At 36.3% G+C, this 17,527-nt stretch overlaps 3 protein-coding genes across 4 annotated transcripts; 2 read left to right on the forward strand and 1 right to left on the reverse strand.

The window, feature by feature from the left end:
* Positions 1–361: 361 nt before the first annotated feature.
* LOC110821981 (large ribosomal subunit protein eL27x-like) lies at positions 362–1,122 on the forward strand. The gene has a single exon (XM_022051969.2). The coding sequence runs from the start codon at positions 461–463 to the stop codon at positions 866–868; it is 408 nt and encodes a 135-aa protein (XP_021907661.2). The 5' UTR covers positions 362–460; the 3' UTR covers positions 869–1,122.
* Positions 1,123–3,378: 2,256 nt separating this feature from the next.
* Positions 3,379–4,102, forward strand: LOC110821999 (large ribosomal subunit protein eL27x). The gene has a single exon (XM_022051993.2). It carries the CDS (start codon positions 3,440–3,442, stop codon positions 3,845–3,847), a length of 408 nt encoding a protein of 135 aa, XP_021907685.1. The 5' UTR covers positions 3,379–3,439; the 3' UTR covers positions 3,848–4,102.
* A 1,711-nt stretch (positions 4,103–5,813) lies between these two features.
* LOC110822000 (protein CYSTEINE-RICH TRANSMEMBRANE MODULE 4-like) lies at positions 5,814–7,227 on the reverse strand. Of its 2 annotated transcripts, XM_022051994.2 has the most exons (4): positions 7,115–7,227; positions 6,902–6,980; positions 6,274–6,421; positions 5,814–6,114 (listed from the first exon to the last, which is right to left on the reverse strand). In XM_022051994.2, the coding sequence occupies exons 2-4, from the start codon at positions 6,930–6,932 to the stop codon at positions 6,069–6,071; spliced, it is 225 nt and encodes a 74-aa protein (XP_021907686.1). In that variant the 5' UTR covers positions 6,933–6,980; positions 7,115–7,227; the 3' UTR covers positions 5,814–6,068. The 2 variants fall into 2 exon arrangements, with proteins under 2 accessions (XP_021907686.1, XP_088072121.1); XM_088215995.1 differs by lacking the exon at positions 7,115–7,227 and having other exon boundaries at positions 6,902–7,108.
* Positions 7,228–17,527: the final 10,300 nt, after the last annotated feature.

The following is a 17,527-nucleotide window of genomic DNA, read 5'->3' on the forward strand; positions in this document are numbered from 1 at the left end:
GAGCATGAAGAACTCTAACGTCGGCCTATCTCCCATTTTACATTAAAGTAAATTTCAAAATAAGATAAATATATAATAAAAAATATATACATTAATTGCAAATAATCTGCAAAAAATAAATACAATAAACTCAATCTTAAAAAAGAACAAAAAATGTATTAACTATTAAACTAATTAAGGATTAATAAATTATGTTAATTACGAAATAAAATAGTAAATTTATTTATTAGAAAAAAACTTTTAAATAAAATAGTAAATTTATTTATCAAAAAAAGGGCCGATAAAAGCCCAAACTTTCCAGCCCATTTTCTGCCTAAATAAACAGTAAGTTATAGAAAGAAAAAAAACCGAGAGACTGTAGACACGAAGCCACCTGCTATTAGAAAGGGAAAAAGAAACCCTATTTTTAGGATATAAAAGAGAGTCGAAGCCGAGAGAGAGAGAGAGAGAGAGCCCGAAAATGGTGAAGTTTCTGAAGCAGAACAAGGCGGTCATCCTCTTGCAGGGCCGCTATGCCGGACGGAAGGCGGTTATCGTCAAATCCTTCGACGAAGGAAACAGAGACCGTCATTATGGCCACTGTTTAGTTGCAGGGATAAAAAAATACCCGAGCAAGGTTATCAGGAAGGATTCCACCAAGAAGACCGCCAAAAAATCCAGAGTGAAGGCCTTCGTCAAGCTCGTGAACTATCAGCACTTGATGCCTACTCGTTACACCTTCGACGTTGATTTGAAGGATGTCGTCACAGTCGATGCTCTTCAATCTAAGGACAAGAAGGTGACTTCTCTTAAGGAGACCAAGGCCAGGTTTGAAGAGAGGTTCAAGGCTGGAAAGAACAGGTGGTTTTTCACCAAGCTCAGGTTTTGAATCGTTGTTTTGCTTCAGTTTTAGAACTAGATTTTATGGAGATGATCGAACAACTTTTTTCCGAACTTGTTGGATCCATGTTTCTTGAGTTTATGCCTTTTGAATTCTGTAATGCTTCTGTTTTTTGGCATTAATGCGTTATTCATTGCAAAAGTAACTTATTTACTTCCCTTTTATGTCTATTGCTTGAATTTAGACTCTGTTACTTTCCAGTGAGAAATACATTTGAATATCGGATCCAACTTTGTTGTTAACTGAAGTCGCAGATTTTTCCTGTTGAGATTGCGCTAATACCTTACATTCAACGGATGTGCATTCAGAATTTTTTGGATTAAGGAAGGACAATCTTGAATATAGTTCTCTTATCTCAAAAAAAAAAAAAAATGTTGAATATAGTTCTCGGCACTTACAGATTAACTTACTATATCCAGATTTTCAACCTTCTACCTGTTTTAGCTGTTGAAAGTTCATCTTCTCCCGAATGTGTGACTATTTTTGTTCTTGAAATGTGAAGTTGCACAGGCAGAGCTCATCATTTTTGCAATGGATGTATGAGTTTAAGTCAGGTTGACATGCAATTTTTTTGCTTCATAAACTGTTTGGATTGGAAATGAAGTTGTTCTAGTTGAAATTTACTTGTTCTTGGGATTGAGTGGCGGAAAAGGAATGTTAACTTGATTACTAAATACATTACATGATTTATAATTTACGATTTATTTGAGGACTTGATGCACATATATCTTGTTTTGATAGGCAAATAACTAAAAGTTCAGTTGAAGAACTGAATTCTATGTTCACTGTGCATTCCATATGAGTTATTTCTAAGGGTAGCATAGAATTTGAGGATTGGAGCTCAGTATCAGATATTTTGCATATTCATGTTGGGAGAATGTTACCCTCAGCTCAATCTTAGAATACCAACTGGAGGAACTAAGTTTTTACCCTTTGCATGCTTAAAACATAATAGTTCTGAAATTTACAACCTAAATAGTTAAACACCATGCCTGAGTTTACAGTAACTATATCCTATATATATTAACCTTATGGCTCGAATAGCTAACTTGGAGTGGTTATACACAATGCTTTGGGCTAAAGGGATTCTAAGGGATTTTAGGTCTCACTTGCTTGGTGTTTGGTTGAGGATTAGCTCTGTGATGACTGTTTGGTTTTTACATGTGTTTCAAAGAAAGTCTTTTTTACTGCTATTTGGTATTTGGTAAATAATCTTTATTAATCTATGATTTGGTTGTGCCATCGGGGACTGTTTATGGATTAAATTAGTCACTGCAAAGTTCATGAATGGATGAGATAAATTAGTTACTGTGTTTTTTTTTCAATGAAAGAATAGGCATAGTCATCATGATTTTCTTGATTTCAGACTTTGTTGAGCTCTTAAATTGTTAAATTTTGTTCTTTGTTCGATTTGGGACGAGGGAGAGGGTTAAGACTGGGAATTTGCATTCTATGTTATAAGAACCTTTATGTTATTAGAGCTACGTTGTCTTAGGATGATATCTGAACATTTGTGTTATCTGATCATTTATGTTTTCTGAACTTGGATACTAGAGTACTCTATTGGTACAGATTGGTTGATTTATGGGCAAGTTGTCTTAGGATGATTTATTGTTTTATAATGTGCTGCTATTATAGTACTGTACTAATTATAATACAAGTCTTATAACAAGTGCTGTAGAGATAGAAATTAAGATATAATACAAGTCTTATATACATGTATATATATATATATATAAATATAATGTGCGTGTGTGAATTTTTGTGTATGAAAGTATACATAGATGACTAATATACATACGTGTTTATGTATTCACTGTCGTTTAAAGGCCCACTTGCTCTCAAGGTTGGTCTAAAATGGTGGCTCTCTTCTCCTACTTAACAATATGAGAATGGATATTGAGCAATTGAATTACTTGGTTTACTCAATGAAGTAATCAAGTTTTAGAAATACTTAATTATAAAGTTGACTCACAGGTCCACATCTTTTAATTATAAAATGGGATTGAGTTAGCAACTCAAATTTGTTTGATTCTGAATTGAATATTTACCCAATTGATCTTGATAAACATATCAAATAAATCAATAAAAATTTAATTAAAATAAATTTATCTAAATAATGAGATTTAATCATTGCTTTTTTTTTTTTTTACAAAAGAGAAAATATTTACAGTTTATGGGATTATTTGAAGATTTATAGAAATTTATTGAGTTTTTTCATGTAATATTGAATAAATTTAATTATAATATGTAGTTAATTTATTAATTATTTAATATTTTATTTTATCTGTTCTTTTACAATAATATAAAACTAAAATAAAGAATTACATTATTTTAATTTTGAAATAAAATGATAAATTTATTTGTCGGAAAAAATGCTGAGAGAAAGCCCAAATCTCCAGACCGATAATCCACAAAAGGGCTTAGAAAAGCCCATGCTACGGCCCAAGAAAATGAGGCACAGAGACTTCCAATTCGTCTGATATAAAAAGCCTATTTCTCAGAAAAAAACACTCTCTAGGGTTCAAGAGCGACGAAGCCGAGAGAGAGAGCCCGAAAATGGTGAAGTTTCTGAAGCAGAACAAGGCGGTCATCCTCTTGCAGGGCCGCTATGCCGGACGGAAGGCGGTTATCGTCAAATCCTTCGACGAAGGAAACAGAGACCGTCCTTATGGCCACTGTTTGGTTGCAGGGATAAAAAAATACCCGAGCAAGGTTATCAGGAAGGATTCCGCCAAGAAGACCGCCAAAAAATCCAGAGTGAAGGCCTTCGTCAAGCTCGTGAACTATCAGCACTTGATGCCTACTCGTTACACCTTCGACGTTGATTTGAAGGATGTCGTCACAGTCGATGCTCTTCAATCTAAGGACAAGAAGGTGACTTCTCTTAAGGAGACCAAGGCCAGGTTTGAAGAGAGGTTCAAGACTGGAAAGAACAGGTGGTTTTTCACCAAGCTCAGGTTTTGAATCGTTGTTTTGCTTCATTTTTAGAACTAGATTTTATGGAGATGATCGAACAACTTTTTTCCGAACTTGTTGGATCCATGTTTCTTGAGGTTATGCCTTTTGAATTCTGTAATGCTTCTGTTTTTTTGGCATTAATGCGTTATTCATTGCAAAAGTAACTTATTTACTTCCCTTTTATGTCTATTGCTTGAATTTAGACTCTGTTACTTTCCAGTGAGAAATACATTTGAATATCGGATCCAACTTTGTTGTTAACTGAAGTCGCAGAACAGGTGGTTTTTCACCAAGCTCAGGTTTTGAATCGTTGTTTTGCATCATTTTTGCGAACTAGATTTTATGGAGATGATCGAACAACTTTTTGTTAACTTGTTGGATCTATATTTTTCTGAGCTTCTGCTTTGTGATTCTTCAATGCTTCTGTTTTTAGACATTAATCTGTTATTCACTGCAAATTTATCATATTTGCTTCCTTTTGTGTGAATTGCTTGAATTTAGACTCGGTTACTCTCTAATGAGAAAACATATTTGAATATTGGATCGAACTTTCTTGTTAAACCAAGTTACAGATTTTCCTGATTGGATTCGGCTAATACTTTACATTCAACCCATGTGCATTCTGAGTTGTTTGGGTTAAGGACAATGATGAATATAAATCTTGGCATTTACAGATTTAACTTATTGTAACCAGATTTTACCTATCTGACCTGTTTAAGTTCATCTTCTCCATTTCGATGTTGCACAGGTATGCCTGAAATATCTGCTATGGGTTTTATGGGGTTGGCTGTGTTTTTTAAAATTCAGGTTGAGATGCTTTTTTTTTTTTTTTTGCTTCATGAACTGTTTTGATTGGGAATGAAGTTTCTCTATTTGAAAATCCACTCGTTATTCGGAATGAACGGAGGAATGCTGGCTTGATTGCTAAATACTCTACATGTTTTGTAATATATGATTTTGATGATTTTATGTATTGATACCATTTTCACTGTGCATACCATATGGATAAATTCTAAGGGTAGCATAGAATTTGAGGATTGGTGTTCAGTATCATATTCACATTACATGCTGGGAGAATCTTACCCTCAGCTCAGTCTTACAATATTAACTGGAGGCACTAAGTTTTTACCCTTTGCATGCTAATCTTTAAAACATAACAATTCTAAAATTTACAACCTAAATAGTCAAACCATATTCCTGAGTTTACAGTAGCTATACCCCGCATTTTATTAACCTTACGGCTCAAATATTTTAGGTAACTGTTTGTATAACCCTTTTGGACTAAAACCACTCAAGGAGATTCAGTTAATCACTTGCTTGGCATTTGGTTGAGAATTAGCTCTGTGATGACTCTTTGATTTTTAAATGTGTTTGAAAGAAAAATCTATTTTTGTGCTGGTTGGTTTAATAAATAATTTTTGTTAGTCTGCAATTTGATTGTGGCCTCGCATACTCTTTTCGGATTAAACTAGTTACTACAAGAGCTCATGAATAGATGAGATAACTTAACTTTGTCACTCTGTTGTCTGATTTACATCCTATTATCTGAGTTACATGCTTTTAGCTTAATTTCTTAGTTTAATACTATTGATCTTCAGAGTACGTTTTTCCGTGACTATGCTGGAATGCTATTAATTTATTGAGAGAACCATATTCTGTTTATAAGTTAGGCTTATGGTTGGAACAAATGAGGGTTCATTCGAAAAGCTGCTTAAATTTTTTAACCATTCAAGCTGAGTTCTAATCATAATTGAGGGAACACAGTATATATCTCCAATTTTTTATGATTTGTTTTAAGTTGTACTTAAAGTTTTAAACTTTTTTATTTATTTATTTAATTTTAAGTGATTTTTATATAGTAAAATACACATCAAGTTTAAGGTCCTAAATTACATTAAAAGTACTTTGGAAGTTATTCTTGTTCGTATAATTGAAATTAGTTGATAATGTAATTTTTTTTTTAAAGATAAAATGAATGAAATAACTCAGGTACAAATTTATTTATAGGAAAAAATGCAAAAACTAAGAAGGAAAACAGAGAAATATAAAGAGCTTATTCTACAACCACCTGTATACAAAATATGTATAGGCCTAGGTTTTTTTATTAATACAGAAATAAATTAAATAACACATAATAATAAAATATACCCAACAATAATAGTAAGAAATAACAAGCCAGTCATAACGTCAATGAAACAACAGCACCAAATCTAAAGGTCTTCAATCCTTAAAAGCAAGCATCCAACACACAGCAGCAACACAAGGCAGCGCAACTGCACAACACCACCCAAAAATTTACATCAGTTCAATTTATCCATCCATCTACACACCCACACATATATATATATATATATATATGCATCTATGCACATATAGATATGTATGTATGTATATATGAATTGAGATAAGAGTTTGAATTTTTTTTTTTTTACCATCCTTTCCAGAAGCCATCACCCCTGGATTTGGTCTCCACAGGGTAGGAATTAGGGTTTTGAAACTGAGTCGCGTCCTTGGTGGGATAACCTGCTGGTGGTGGAGCTACATATGGCTCTGTAGATACTGGTGGAGGAGGGTATGCCACTGCCAATTTTCAATTAAATATATCAGTATTCAAAATCCTCTATATATATCTTAGATATTTATTTATTATTTTGCATTTTTAATCTCATCAACAAATTCATACATATAATTTTTGTTTATTCAGTTTTCTTTTCTTGTTAAAATTCAGCTATAAGTATCGGATGATACCGTATATATGGTCAACGTATATATAAATATATATGTATAAGATGATGAACTCCATGGAATAATAATTATAAACCCCTACTATCATCATAAAATTTTACTCTCTCTCTCTCTCTCTCTCTCTTTCTCTACTTAAATAGAAATATATTCAATCATGATCGCTGTACTTAGATCTTTTATCCGCCAGCAATAATTTATTAACACTAATTTTTTTCCTAAAGCGCATCATAAAGATCTGCGATGATTTCTTTTTCAGGAAAAGTTAAATTTCATAGCGTGTGAATGAAAACAATTATGAAGAAGAAGAAGGTATACCTGGAACTTGATTCTGATTGTACTGGCTCATCTTCAAATTCTCAAAACTCAGATAACTCAAAATTTAGAAGAAGGAAACCTGTTCGGCAAGCAAGAAAATACGTTGTAGCTAACTGGATATAGATATAGTTTCAGAAGAAGCTGGTGTGTGTGTGTATATATATATGTATATTGTGGTGTAGAAGGTTGCTTATGATCGGGGAGGAAGCTCACAAAAGTCGGTCGGCCTGTCAATGCCGCGTTGAGGACAAAGAATAAATAATATCGGGAAGAGACTGGCGTGGGAGGCCAAGGATTCCTCTTTTATCCTTATTTTATTTAATTCTAATTGAATGTATAGAGCGAGTCGTTTTATTAAAGTAGCCGGTCGTTTTCTGCAATGCGGATGGATTGCCACGTGTCCTCCACCTTGAGAAAAAAACAATATATATTTAACTTTACATTTTTTTTTTTGGACTTTCTTAAAGAAATTAGTTGGAAAGAAAACATTATATTATATGGTTCATAGAATCAACATAATTAAACAACTCGTATTTTGTTTTTTGCTTCTTCAATTAGGATCGTGCTGGAATTGGGGATTCTTTAAACTTTTTAGAAATTAATTAACCTCCTTTTACTTTGAAATAATTAAAATTTAAATTTTTTTTTTTAATTAAACGTGATAGAATAATTAATTTAAAATCTTGCCGTGTTAAAATTCACTTCCAATATTTATCGTGCGAAGTTGAAGTTCTTCTTTCATTATTTATTATTTTATATCAGGTGACATGTGCATAATCTTTTAATTAATGAAGAAACATGAGGAGTATAAAAAGAAACCTGAGAGGAAATATATGAGAAAAATGGGAAGAGAATTTAATCGTAATTGGAATTGAAGAACCTCTGGTAAAGACAAAAAAAAAAAAAAAAAAAGGAAATTAAAGGAGATGCTCATGCTTTTTAGTCACGGAATTTTCTAATCTTTTCCTTATTTAGATTTTTTAGGTGTTTACATTGATAATTTTAAATTAATAAAATGCTCTGAAATTTTAACATTTGTGTAACCAATAAATAAATTTATTGTTAGAATAATCGATTCATTATTTTATTTAATTATTATTTTACAAAATGAAAACTAATTTAAATATTAAAATAAATGGAAATTAACTTGAATGTCTATTTATAAATTGATGTTTTCTTTTTCTTAAAAAGAAAACTTCCAAGTTGATTCCTAATGGCCATAGAAGAATTATAAGAGGGTGGAAGGTTCTAAATTTAGCTTTTTTTTTTCACATGGAAAAAGTCCAAATTGTGGAGACGTTAGTAGACCGGAGAAGCTGTTGTATGGAAAAGTCCATTTTGGCTGGCAAATCTTTGAATTTGACCATATATATATATATATATATATATCATCATCCCCCTTTCTTTTCTTATTTATTTATTTATTTATATGCTTTTCTAAACATTAAAAATGATTTTTTTAAAATAATAACTTTAATAAATTAAAATAATAATTTATCATATACCCACCATTTTTGACTAAAAATAATTTTTATTTAAATTTATTGATGACGTAATTTCACATCCAACCCAACGGAGTTAAAAATTTAATTAACTAATAAGTAGTTGATGCGGTGATCAACTAACTAACTTATTACTAATGGGATTTGTTGCAGCGGGCGGATTCAAAATTTAATATAATAATAATAAGGCTGAACTTTATTAGCAATGCGCCCATTGGAGTTTTAGATGGACCATTCGACATTCTACAATTAAAAAAACTATACTAATTTCTTAAATTAACAGTCAGTCAGCTGCAGTGAGCTAATCGTCCATAGTGAAGAAAAATTAAAATTTTAATCTGCCTGTGATATATAGTTAACAAAATCATGAAGATAAAATGAATAAGTAAAATAAAAATTTTAAAGTAAGTGATAAATTTGCTAAAACTTATGTCTATAACAAAATAATAAAAAATTTGTAACGCCCACAATTTTTTTTTGTTTTAATTAAATAATTAATAAATATAATTTTTATTATTTTATTTTATTTTATTTTATTTGGGGTAAAAATGAAATAAAATTGATGGATGATTAAATTGAAAATAATTTTGGAGAAAATATGTGAAAATTTGAATTCTGCAGGTATTTTTGAAACAAAAATCAAAAAACATGGATAAAAAAACCACGTCAGACGCCCGGTCAGCAGCCATGACCAACCAGGATGCGTCAAGTGGCAAAGACTGCATGTGTGGTTTATTTTACGTGTTTACTGTTGAGTCGGAAAAAATAAAGTTTAAACAGTAAAGAAATTGTGTGATTAAATAATTAGATGAAACGACAGTCTTACTGGATATCCTGAGAGATGGTGGACGGATCGGGTACATAGGGAACCCTACCGTGAACGTTGTCTCATACCGGACAGGATATGTAGACGTGATAATTTGACGCTCATACCGGACGGGATATGGGGACGGCCCGCTTCATCCTCATACCAGACGGGGTATTGAGATTTGGTAAATTGGCGCCCCATATCGGACGGGGTATGGGGACGGCCCATAATTGAGAATGATAAATGAAAGGGTTCACATGTAGTGGAGACATCTCTATGAACCCAATAGATACCAACAGTCTAGTAAAAATAGTGGTAGTTATTGTTTGGTTTATTGATAACAGATATGAATTTATAATATGTACTATGATGGCTGATCATGCATGAAATATTGGTCTGTATGATATTATTGTTCTTAAGGTTGTTTTCATAAATTTCACTATGGTAAGTGAACGAGAAATGATTTTATGATTGATAAATGAATTTGCCAAATTTAATGCTCCATTAGTGGTTTTCGATTTTATACAAATATTTACTTCTGTGTCGGTGATATAGTATGATATCTTTACTGGGCTAGTGTAGCTCATCTTTTATTTAACTATTTCAGATCAAGAGGACCAGGTTCCAGAGCCCAATCCGCAAGAAGATTGCGAGTAGATGCTAGATATTTTCAATGTTCCGTTTATTTCTTTATTTCTCGTATTTCTTTCAAAGAATGAATTCTGTAATACTGCTTAGTACTTAAGTTATTATGTAAGGAATGTAAACTTTAATGTTTTACTTCGCTTCCGCATTTAAGTTATTATTTATTTCCTTTAAATATTTCCAGGGCTGTTACAGTTGGTATAGAGTTAAGTTACTCGGACCCATTCCTTACACAATAATCCTTAAGGAACACCAAAATAATGAATTATCACTCAACCCTTCCTTATGAAATGCAGGTACAAAGAGATGAGGTGAGGAAAACCCCCACTAAACCGAGCAGCCCAGGATAGTTCACTTAGGAAAGATGTTGATCGGATATTTGAGATGCTGCAGAGACTCATTGCGGCCCAGCAGGGCCGTGAGGAGATGAGGGAGCTACCTAACCCTCCCCCGCTGCCATAGGTTGAGCCACCCTTGCAGCGAAAGGATCCCGAGCCACTCTGGTATGACCCTGCTCCTCTACAGTACCACCCAATACCACCACAATATGAGCCAGTGCCCCAGCTACAGTACCACTCGACACCGCCACAGTACAATTCGGTGCCTCCACCGTAACAGTAAGTACCACCGCAGGGCCCCCTCAGTCTATCCTCAGCATGGACTAGTCCCTATTCTACAGGACCCAGCTCCTCCCATGATTGACCCAGGCTACATAGAGAGGTATAAGAGATTAAACCCATCTACTTTTGTAGGGGGATCCTCTTTTGAAGATGTCGAGTACATGCTAGTGGGAGAAGCAGACCGCTAGTGGGAACTCAAACAGACCACCCTACCTGTTTCAGTTACTTGGGAACAGTTCTTGACAGCTTTTTATGTAGAATACCTTCCAGAGTATCTCCGACATCTGAAGGAGATGGAGTTTGTATAGTTGGTCCAGGGGAACATAACTGTGTCAGAATATGCTCGCAAGTTTTTAGAGTTGGGCCGATATTCCCTGAGATATTGTTGGATGAAGGTAAGAAGGCTAGAAAGTTCGAGTGGGGTCTCCACCCAGAGAACAGATAGCATTAATTTGTGCTGGAGCTCAGGAGTTATTTGATCGTTCTGGCCAAGGCACAACTAGTGGAGAGGAGCTTCCGCACCCTCTCTCAGGCAGCATGAAACCTCATACCCTCAGCTCCACCCCACAGACCAGCACCTACTGCGCATGTTCAATAGAACAAGAGGCCCAGGCTAGTGATCTAAGCTCCCCCTCAGGCTCCAGTGGCAGGATACGGTAAGATCTGTCAGCATTGTGGCAGGGATCATGGGGACCGACCCTGCTATCGCCTCAACAACACATGTTGCATATGTGGTAGTGCCCAATATTATGCAAGGTAGTGCCCAAGGAACCAAAATTAGGGCAGACCTCCTATCTAGGGCAGAACTTACAATCTCATCTAACAGGATGTAGAAGCCAACCCGGACGTGGTACATGGCAAACCCAAGAAAAAAAAATTGTATTCAAGAGATTTCGGTAGTCCGAGACTTTTCAGATATGTTTCTGGATGAACTACCTGAATTGCCAGTGGACAAGAAAATCGAATTTACCATAGACCTCCAGCTAGGCACTCAGCCTATTTCTGTTGCTCTTTACCCCATGAGCCGTGTTGAGATAGAGAAACTGAGAAAACAGATCACTGAATTATAGGATAGTGGGTTTATCTGACATAGTGGGTCCCTTTCGGGTGCCTGAGTCACCTTTGCCAGAAAGGAAGATGAGACGTTGAGGTTATGTATTGATTACAGAGGGTAGAACAGAGTCACAATCAAAAACAAGTATCCCCTCCCCATGATTGATGACCTCTTCGATCAGTTACAGGGTGCCTAGGTCTTCTCCAAAATAGACCTGCATTCAGGTTACCATCAGGTAAAAATCAGGACAGAAGACATCCCTAAGACAGTCTTTCGAACTTGGTATAGACACTATGAGTTACTGGTCATGGCATTTGAACTAACCAACGCCCCAGTTATCTTCATGGACTTAATGAATAGGGTCTTTAGATAATTCTTGGATCAATTTGTTATTGTGTTCATCGATGACATCCTAGTTTATTCAAAAAGTAGAGGGGAACATGCTCACCATCTAGCTCAAATTTTGCAGGTTCTAAAAAAAAAAGAAACTGTATGCAAAGTTGAGTAAGTGTAAATTCTGTCTTGAGCAGACCACCTTCCTGGGAGACATCATATCAAAGGATAGAGTGGTAGTGAACCCTGAAAAAGTTGAAGCAGTGCTCGGCTGGAAAAAATTGACATCAGTTAAAGAGATCCGTAACTTTCTAGGGATTGCGGGTTATTGCCGCAGGTTTGTGGAAGAGTTTTCTAGTCTAGCTGCTCCCTTGACTCGACTCATAAAGAAGAATATCAAGTTTGAGTGGAACGAGAACTATGAAAAAAGTTTTTCAGAGCTAAAGAAACAGTTGACTACTGCACCTGTGTTAGCCTTGCCGAGTGGATCGGGGGGATATACTGTTTACAGTGATGTCTCTTAGCTAGGCTTGGGTTGTGTTTTGATGCAGCATGGGAAGGTCATAGTCTATGGGTCCAGACAATTGAAAAGTCATGAAAAAAATTACTCCACCCATGACTTAGAGGTTGCCGCAATCATACATGCCTTGAAGACTTGACACCATTATTTGTATGGAAAGACCTTTCAGATCTATACCGATCACAAGAGTTTGAAACACATATTCACTTAAAATGATCTCAACATGCGTCAGATGAGGTAGATAAAACTTCTTAAGAACTATGATTACGACATCTTGTATCACCCGAGTAAGGGCAACGTGGTAGGTGATATACTCAGCAGAAAAAGTGCAGGTACATTAACCCATCTGATGGTTTCAGAATGCAGGCAGATTGGGGCCACACAACAAGTACGACTTCAAGACTTGAGGAGAGCCACATGTTTGGGTCACTTGACTGTTCAGTTTGAGTTAATACAGAGAATAAGGGAAGCTCAGTCCGTCGATTCCACCATAGTAGCCCTCAAGAGAGATATACAACGGGGAGTTAACTCAGAATTTCGAGTCTCCGTCGATGGGTTGCTCATATTTCAGGACAGAGTGTGTGTTCCAGGTGATAGTGAGTTAAATATGGACATCATGACAGATGTCCATAGCTCAAAGTTTGTCATGCATCTTGGAAGTACTAAAATATACCAAAGTATACGATCTCGATTTTGGTGGAACGAGATGAAAAGAGATACAGCTGACTTTGTTTCTAAATATTTAGTATGTCAGCAGGTCAATGCAGAACATCAACGCTCAAGCGGGCTACTTCAGCCATTACCAATTTTGGAATGAAATTGGGAACATATCACCATGGACTTCGTGACAGGATTACCTAAGGCACGCTTAGAACATGATGTCATCTAGGTAATTGTTGACCGCCTTATCAAGTCTTCCCACTTTTTTGCCATCAGGATGACCGATCCCTTGTACAAATTAGTAAGAATATATATTCGTAAAATAGTCAGATTAAATGGGGTGCCAATGACTATAGTGTCCGACAGGGACCCCAGGTTCGATTTTGGTATAGCTTTCAGTAAGCTATGGAAATGAAGTTGTCTCTTAGTACTGCATTCCATCCTCAGATCGATGGACAGTCAGAAAGAACAATTCGTACACTTAAGGATATGCTTTGAGCTTGTGTTCTTGACTCCGGGGACCATTGGGATGACCATCTACCCCTGATAGAGTTCGCCTACAACAATAGCTACCAAGTGAGTATTGGCATAGTTCCGTATGATGCGTTATATGGGCGCTCATGCAGATCACTGATTTGTTGGAAAGAAGTGGGCGATAGAAAATTATTTAGCTCAGATCTAGTAGAGGAGACTACATCCAAAATAGTTAAGATCAGGAAGAACATTTAGACGACTCAGAGCAGACAGAAGAGCTATGCGGACACCCGGAGGAGGGATTTAGAATTTGAGAAAGGCAATCAGGTGTTTCTTAAAGTGACTCATTTCAAGAGAATCAGTAAGTTCACCAAGAGGGGAAAACTGAACCCTCGATTTATTAGACCATTTGAAGTCTTAGATAGAATTGGTACCGCCGCCTACAGACTAACACTGCCTCCAGAACTTTTCAAGGTCCATAATGTGTTTCATGTGTCCATGCTACGCAAATAAAACCCGGACCCCTCTCATGTCTTGGCTCACGAGCCTCTTCCACTGTAGGAGGATCTATTCTACGAGAAAGTACTGGTCGGCATTGTGGATCGAAAGAGCATATTACTCCACAACTGGAAAATTCCCTTTGTAAAGGTCATATGGCAGAACCACACATTGAGAGAGGCTACATGGGAGCTAGAATAAGACTTTAGAGTTTAATATCCCCAACTATTTGATTGAGAGTGAGAGACAAATTTGAGGGACTAAATTTCTTTTAAGGGGGGAGAGTAGTAACACCCACAAATTTTTTTTTTAATTTTAATTAAATAATTAATAAATATAATTTTTATTAATTTATTTATATTATATTTTATTTTATTTTATTTGGGGTAAAAATGAAATAAAATTGATGAAAGATTAAATTTAAAATAATTTTAGGAAAAATGGGTGAAAATTTGGGTCAAAATATAATTTAGAGAAGTTTCGCCAAATCAAATGCCCGGTCAGCAGCCCTGACCAACCAGGACTCGCCAAGTAGCAGAGACGCTGACGTGGGAGGCCATGCGGGCGATCCGCGTGCCTGCGATCGAACGGCTAAGGTTCTTTCCCGCATGTACGGATGGCCTGGATGCGCTTCCTCTCAAACGCGATCGAACAGCCAGATTCAAACGCGATCAGACAGCCAAGAGTGAATCACGATGGACAGCCTAGATTGGATAGCGATGAATGGCCCAAATCCAGTCCCTATTTAATCGTGATCAGACGGTTCAGATCAAACGTGATGGATGGCCTAGATCAAAAACTAACAGATATAAATAACCCCCATCTGCACCAAACCTTAACCCTAGCTGCCAGACCCCCTCGCCGGAGAAGACAACCCAGCCGCCGAGGAGCTGACTACCGCCACCTGCCGCCGCATCGGAGCCCTTTTTGACCGCCAAAAAAGGTAAAAAAAAAAATTTGCACAAAATTTAATTTTAAGCTCACCTATGGCCAAGTCAGAGCAAAAGACCGGTTGATTGGCTGAAAAATACTGGTGAAGCCCGACATCGCCGCCGCAGGAAATTTCACAAAATGCCTCCGATGAGGCCCTTCTCGATTCCCGTTTCGCGTAATTTTTTTACCGTTGTGATCATTATTTTCTTCTCTGCAGGTTAACTAAAGGAAAACACCCAACCGCGACATGAGTCGGAGGAACAGTTGCACCGGAGAACCTCGCCGCCGGTGAGTTTCAGTTTTTCGTATTTTCTCGGCCAACCGAGGCCTTTTAACGTATTTTCTAGCAGGGATCGATACAAAATCAACCGAATTCGGTCGACCCGAGTGGACTGCCACTGTGCTGGAATTCCGAAATTGGTCGAGTGGGCCCTGGAACTGATTTTGGGTCTATTTGGAATATTTGTAGGTACTATTAGCACGTTTTGATTCCCAAAAAAAAGTCGGAGAACCCAGGGACCGCCCATAGGCGCAATAAACAATTTTGCTTTTCAGCCTTCAAATCGAGTAAGGATCCCTCACCCTATTCTCTATCATAGAACTGAAGTTTAAATAAATAATAATATGATATTTTGTACGATTTTAGCAAACATGCATAATTAATTACGGATTGCTAATGGAGCCAGAACTAAAAATTATTTACTGCTGTTGTTGATTATTTTTTACAGTTTACCTGAATGATGGTATCTTATTTATTTATTTTATAACTTTGAACGCATGTATGGTTTATTTTACATGTTTACTGCTGAATCGAAAAAAATGAAGTTTAAATGGTAAAGAAATTGTGTGATTAAATGATTAGATGAAACGACAGTCTTACTGGATTTCTTGAGAGATGGTGGACAGACTGGGTACATAGAGAAACCTACCATAAACGTTGTCTCATACTGGACAGGGTATGGGGACGACCCGCTTCACCCTCATACCGAACGAAGTATTAAGGTTTGGTAAATTAGTGCTCATACCTGACGGGTTATAGTATAATGACCCCAGAAATTAAAAAGGAAATGTATATAAAAATTCTGAGTGTTGGAGGAAAATAAAAAGTTCTAATTAATATCTCTTACACAATAACCGAAACATACTAACAATATGAAGAATAAGTTTACTAAATGAAATAGTAGAAATAAAATACTATAAGGAAGACTATAAGATCTCTAGGCATCTACTCGTCGTCTTCCTGCGGAACAGGCTTGGGAACCAAGTCCTCATAATCTGAAATGGTTAAGTAAGGAATGAGCTACACTACCCCAGTAAAGACGTCACACTGTATCACAGTCACAGAAGTAAAGGTTGATAGAAAAACAAAAACAATCAATGGAGCACTATTTTTCAACAAATTCATTTATCAATAATAAAACCCTTTATTATCCACTTACGTCATTGAGATTTATAAAAATGACCCATAGAAACAATAACATCAAAGATATCATGAATTCATACATACTCTGTAACATAGCATGTCATACTTTTATATTCCCATCATCAAACAACAATGTCCCTCTTTTATCAGCCTACTAGTATCCATGGGGGTCCATAGGGGTCCATAGGGGTCCCCGTTGCACGTGAACCATTCACTTTAACAACTTAATTCCCAAAGCCGTCCCCATACCCCGTTCGATATGGGTGCCAAAATAATAAACCTCAATACCCCGTCCAGTATGAGGGTGAAGCGGGCTGTCCCCATACCCCGTCCAGTATGAGCGGCAAAATATTTAAAGTCTTCATACTCCGTCCGGTCTGAGATAACGTTCCCGGTAGGATTTTTTATAGACCCGGTCCGTCCACCATCTCCCACGATATCTAGTGAGGCTGTTAACTTATTCATTTATCAATTCACATACCTTTTCTATTTTTCCTTAATTTTCTGTTTCTCATATAATCATGAATACTTAAACAAGTAACGAGCATCCAACAAGGCAAGTATATCATCGGATTCACAAAATCAAGCAGTAATGAAATAAACAGTGTTTCATGCATTCAAAATCATAGAATAATTAAATCAGATACTATACTGCATTTAGACTGTAAAATAAATCAAACAGGAACTAACATATAAATATGTCCGATTCGGGGCACCATTAGCAATCGTAATAATTATGTATATCTATTTAATTCATAAAATACAGTTTTATCATTTATTAAAATTTAATCTCGTGATAGGAAATAAGGTGATGGGTCCTTACTTGATTCGAAGTCTAAAATCGATTTTTCACTGCGCCTACGGGCAGTCCCTAGATTCCCTGAATTTTTTTTTAGAACTGGAACGCACTCACGGTACCTGCACATCTCCCCAAATAACTGAAACCCAAGGCCTACTCGCCCAATTTCGAAATTCCAGCACGGCGGCTCTGTCGTGCTCCGCAGTCGGCGATCTGCCTCAGGTTGACTTTTTTTGGCCGTTTTCGGCCGAATTCAGCCAAACTAGCACCATTTCCTGCGAGAAAACACACGTAAGGCCCTCGATGGGCCGAAAAAATATAGAAAACTGAGACTTACCGACGGTGGTGCTCTATGGT

The sequence above is a fragment of the Carica papaya genome, chromosome 3 (genome assembly GCF_054855325.1).
Source record: "Carica papaya isolate Zhongbai chromosome 3, ASM5485532v1, whole genome shotgun sequence".
In the NCBI taxonomy this organism is placed as follows: Eukaryota; Viridiplantae; Streptophyta; class Magnoliopsida; order Brassicales; family Caricaceae; genus Carica; species Carica papaya.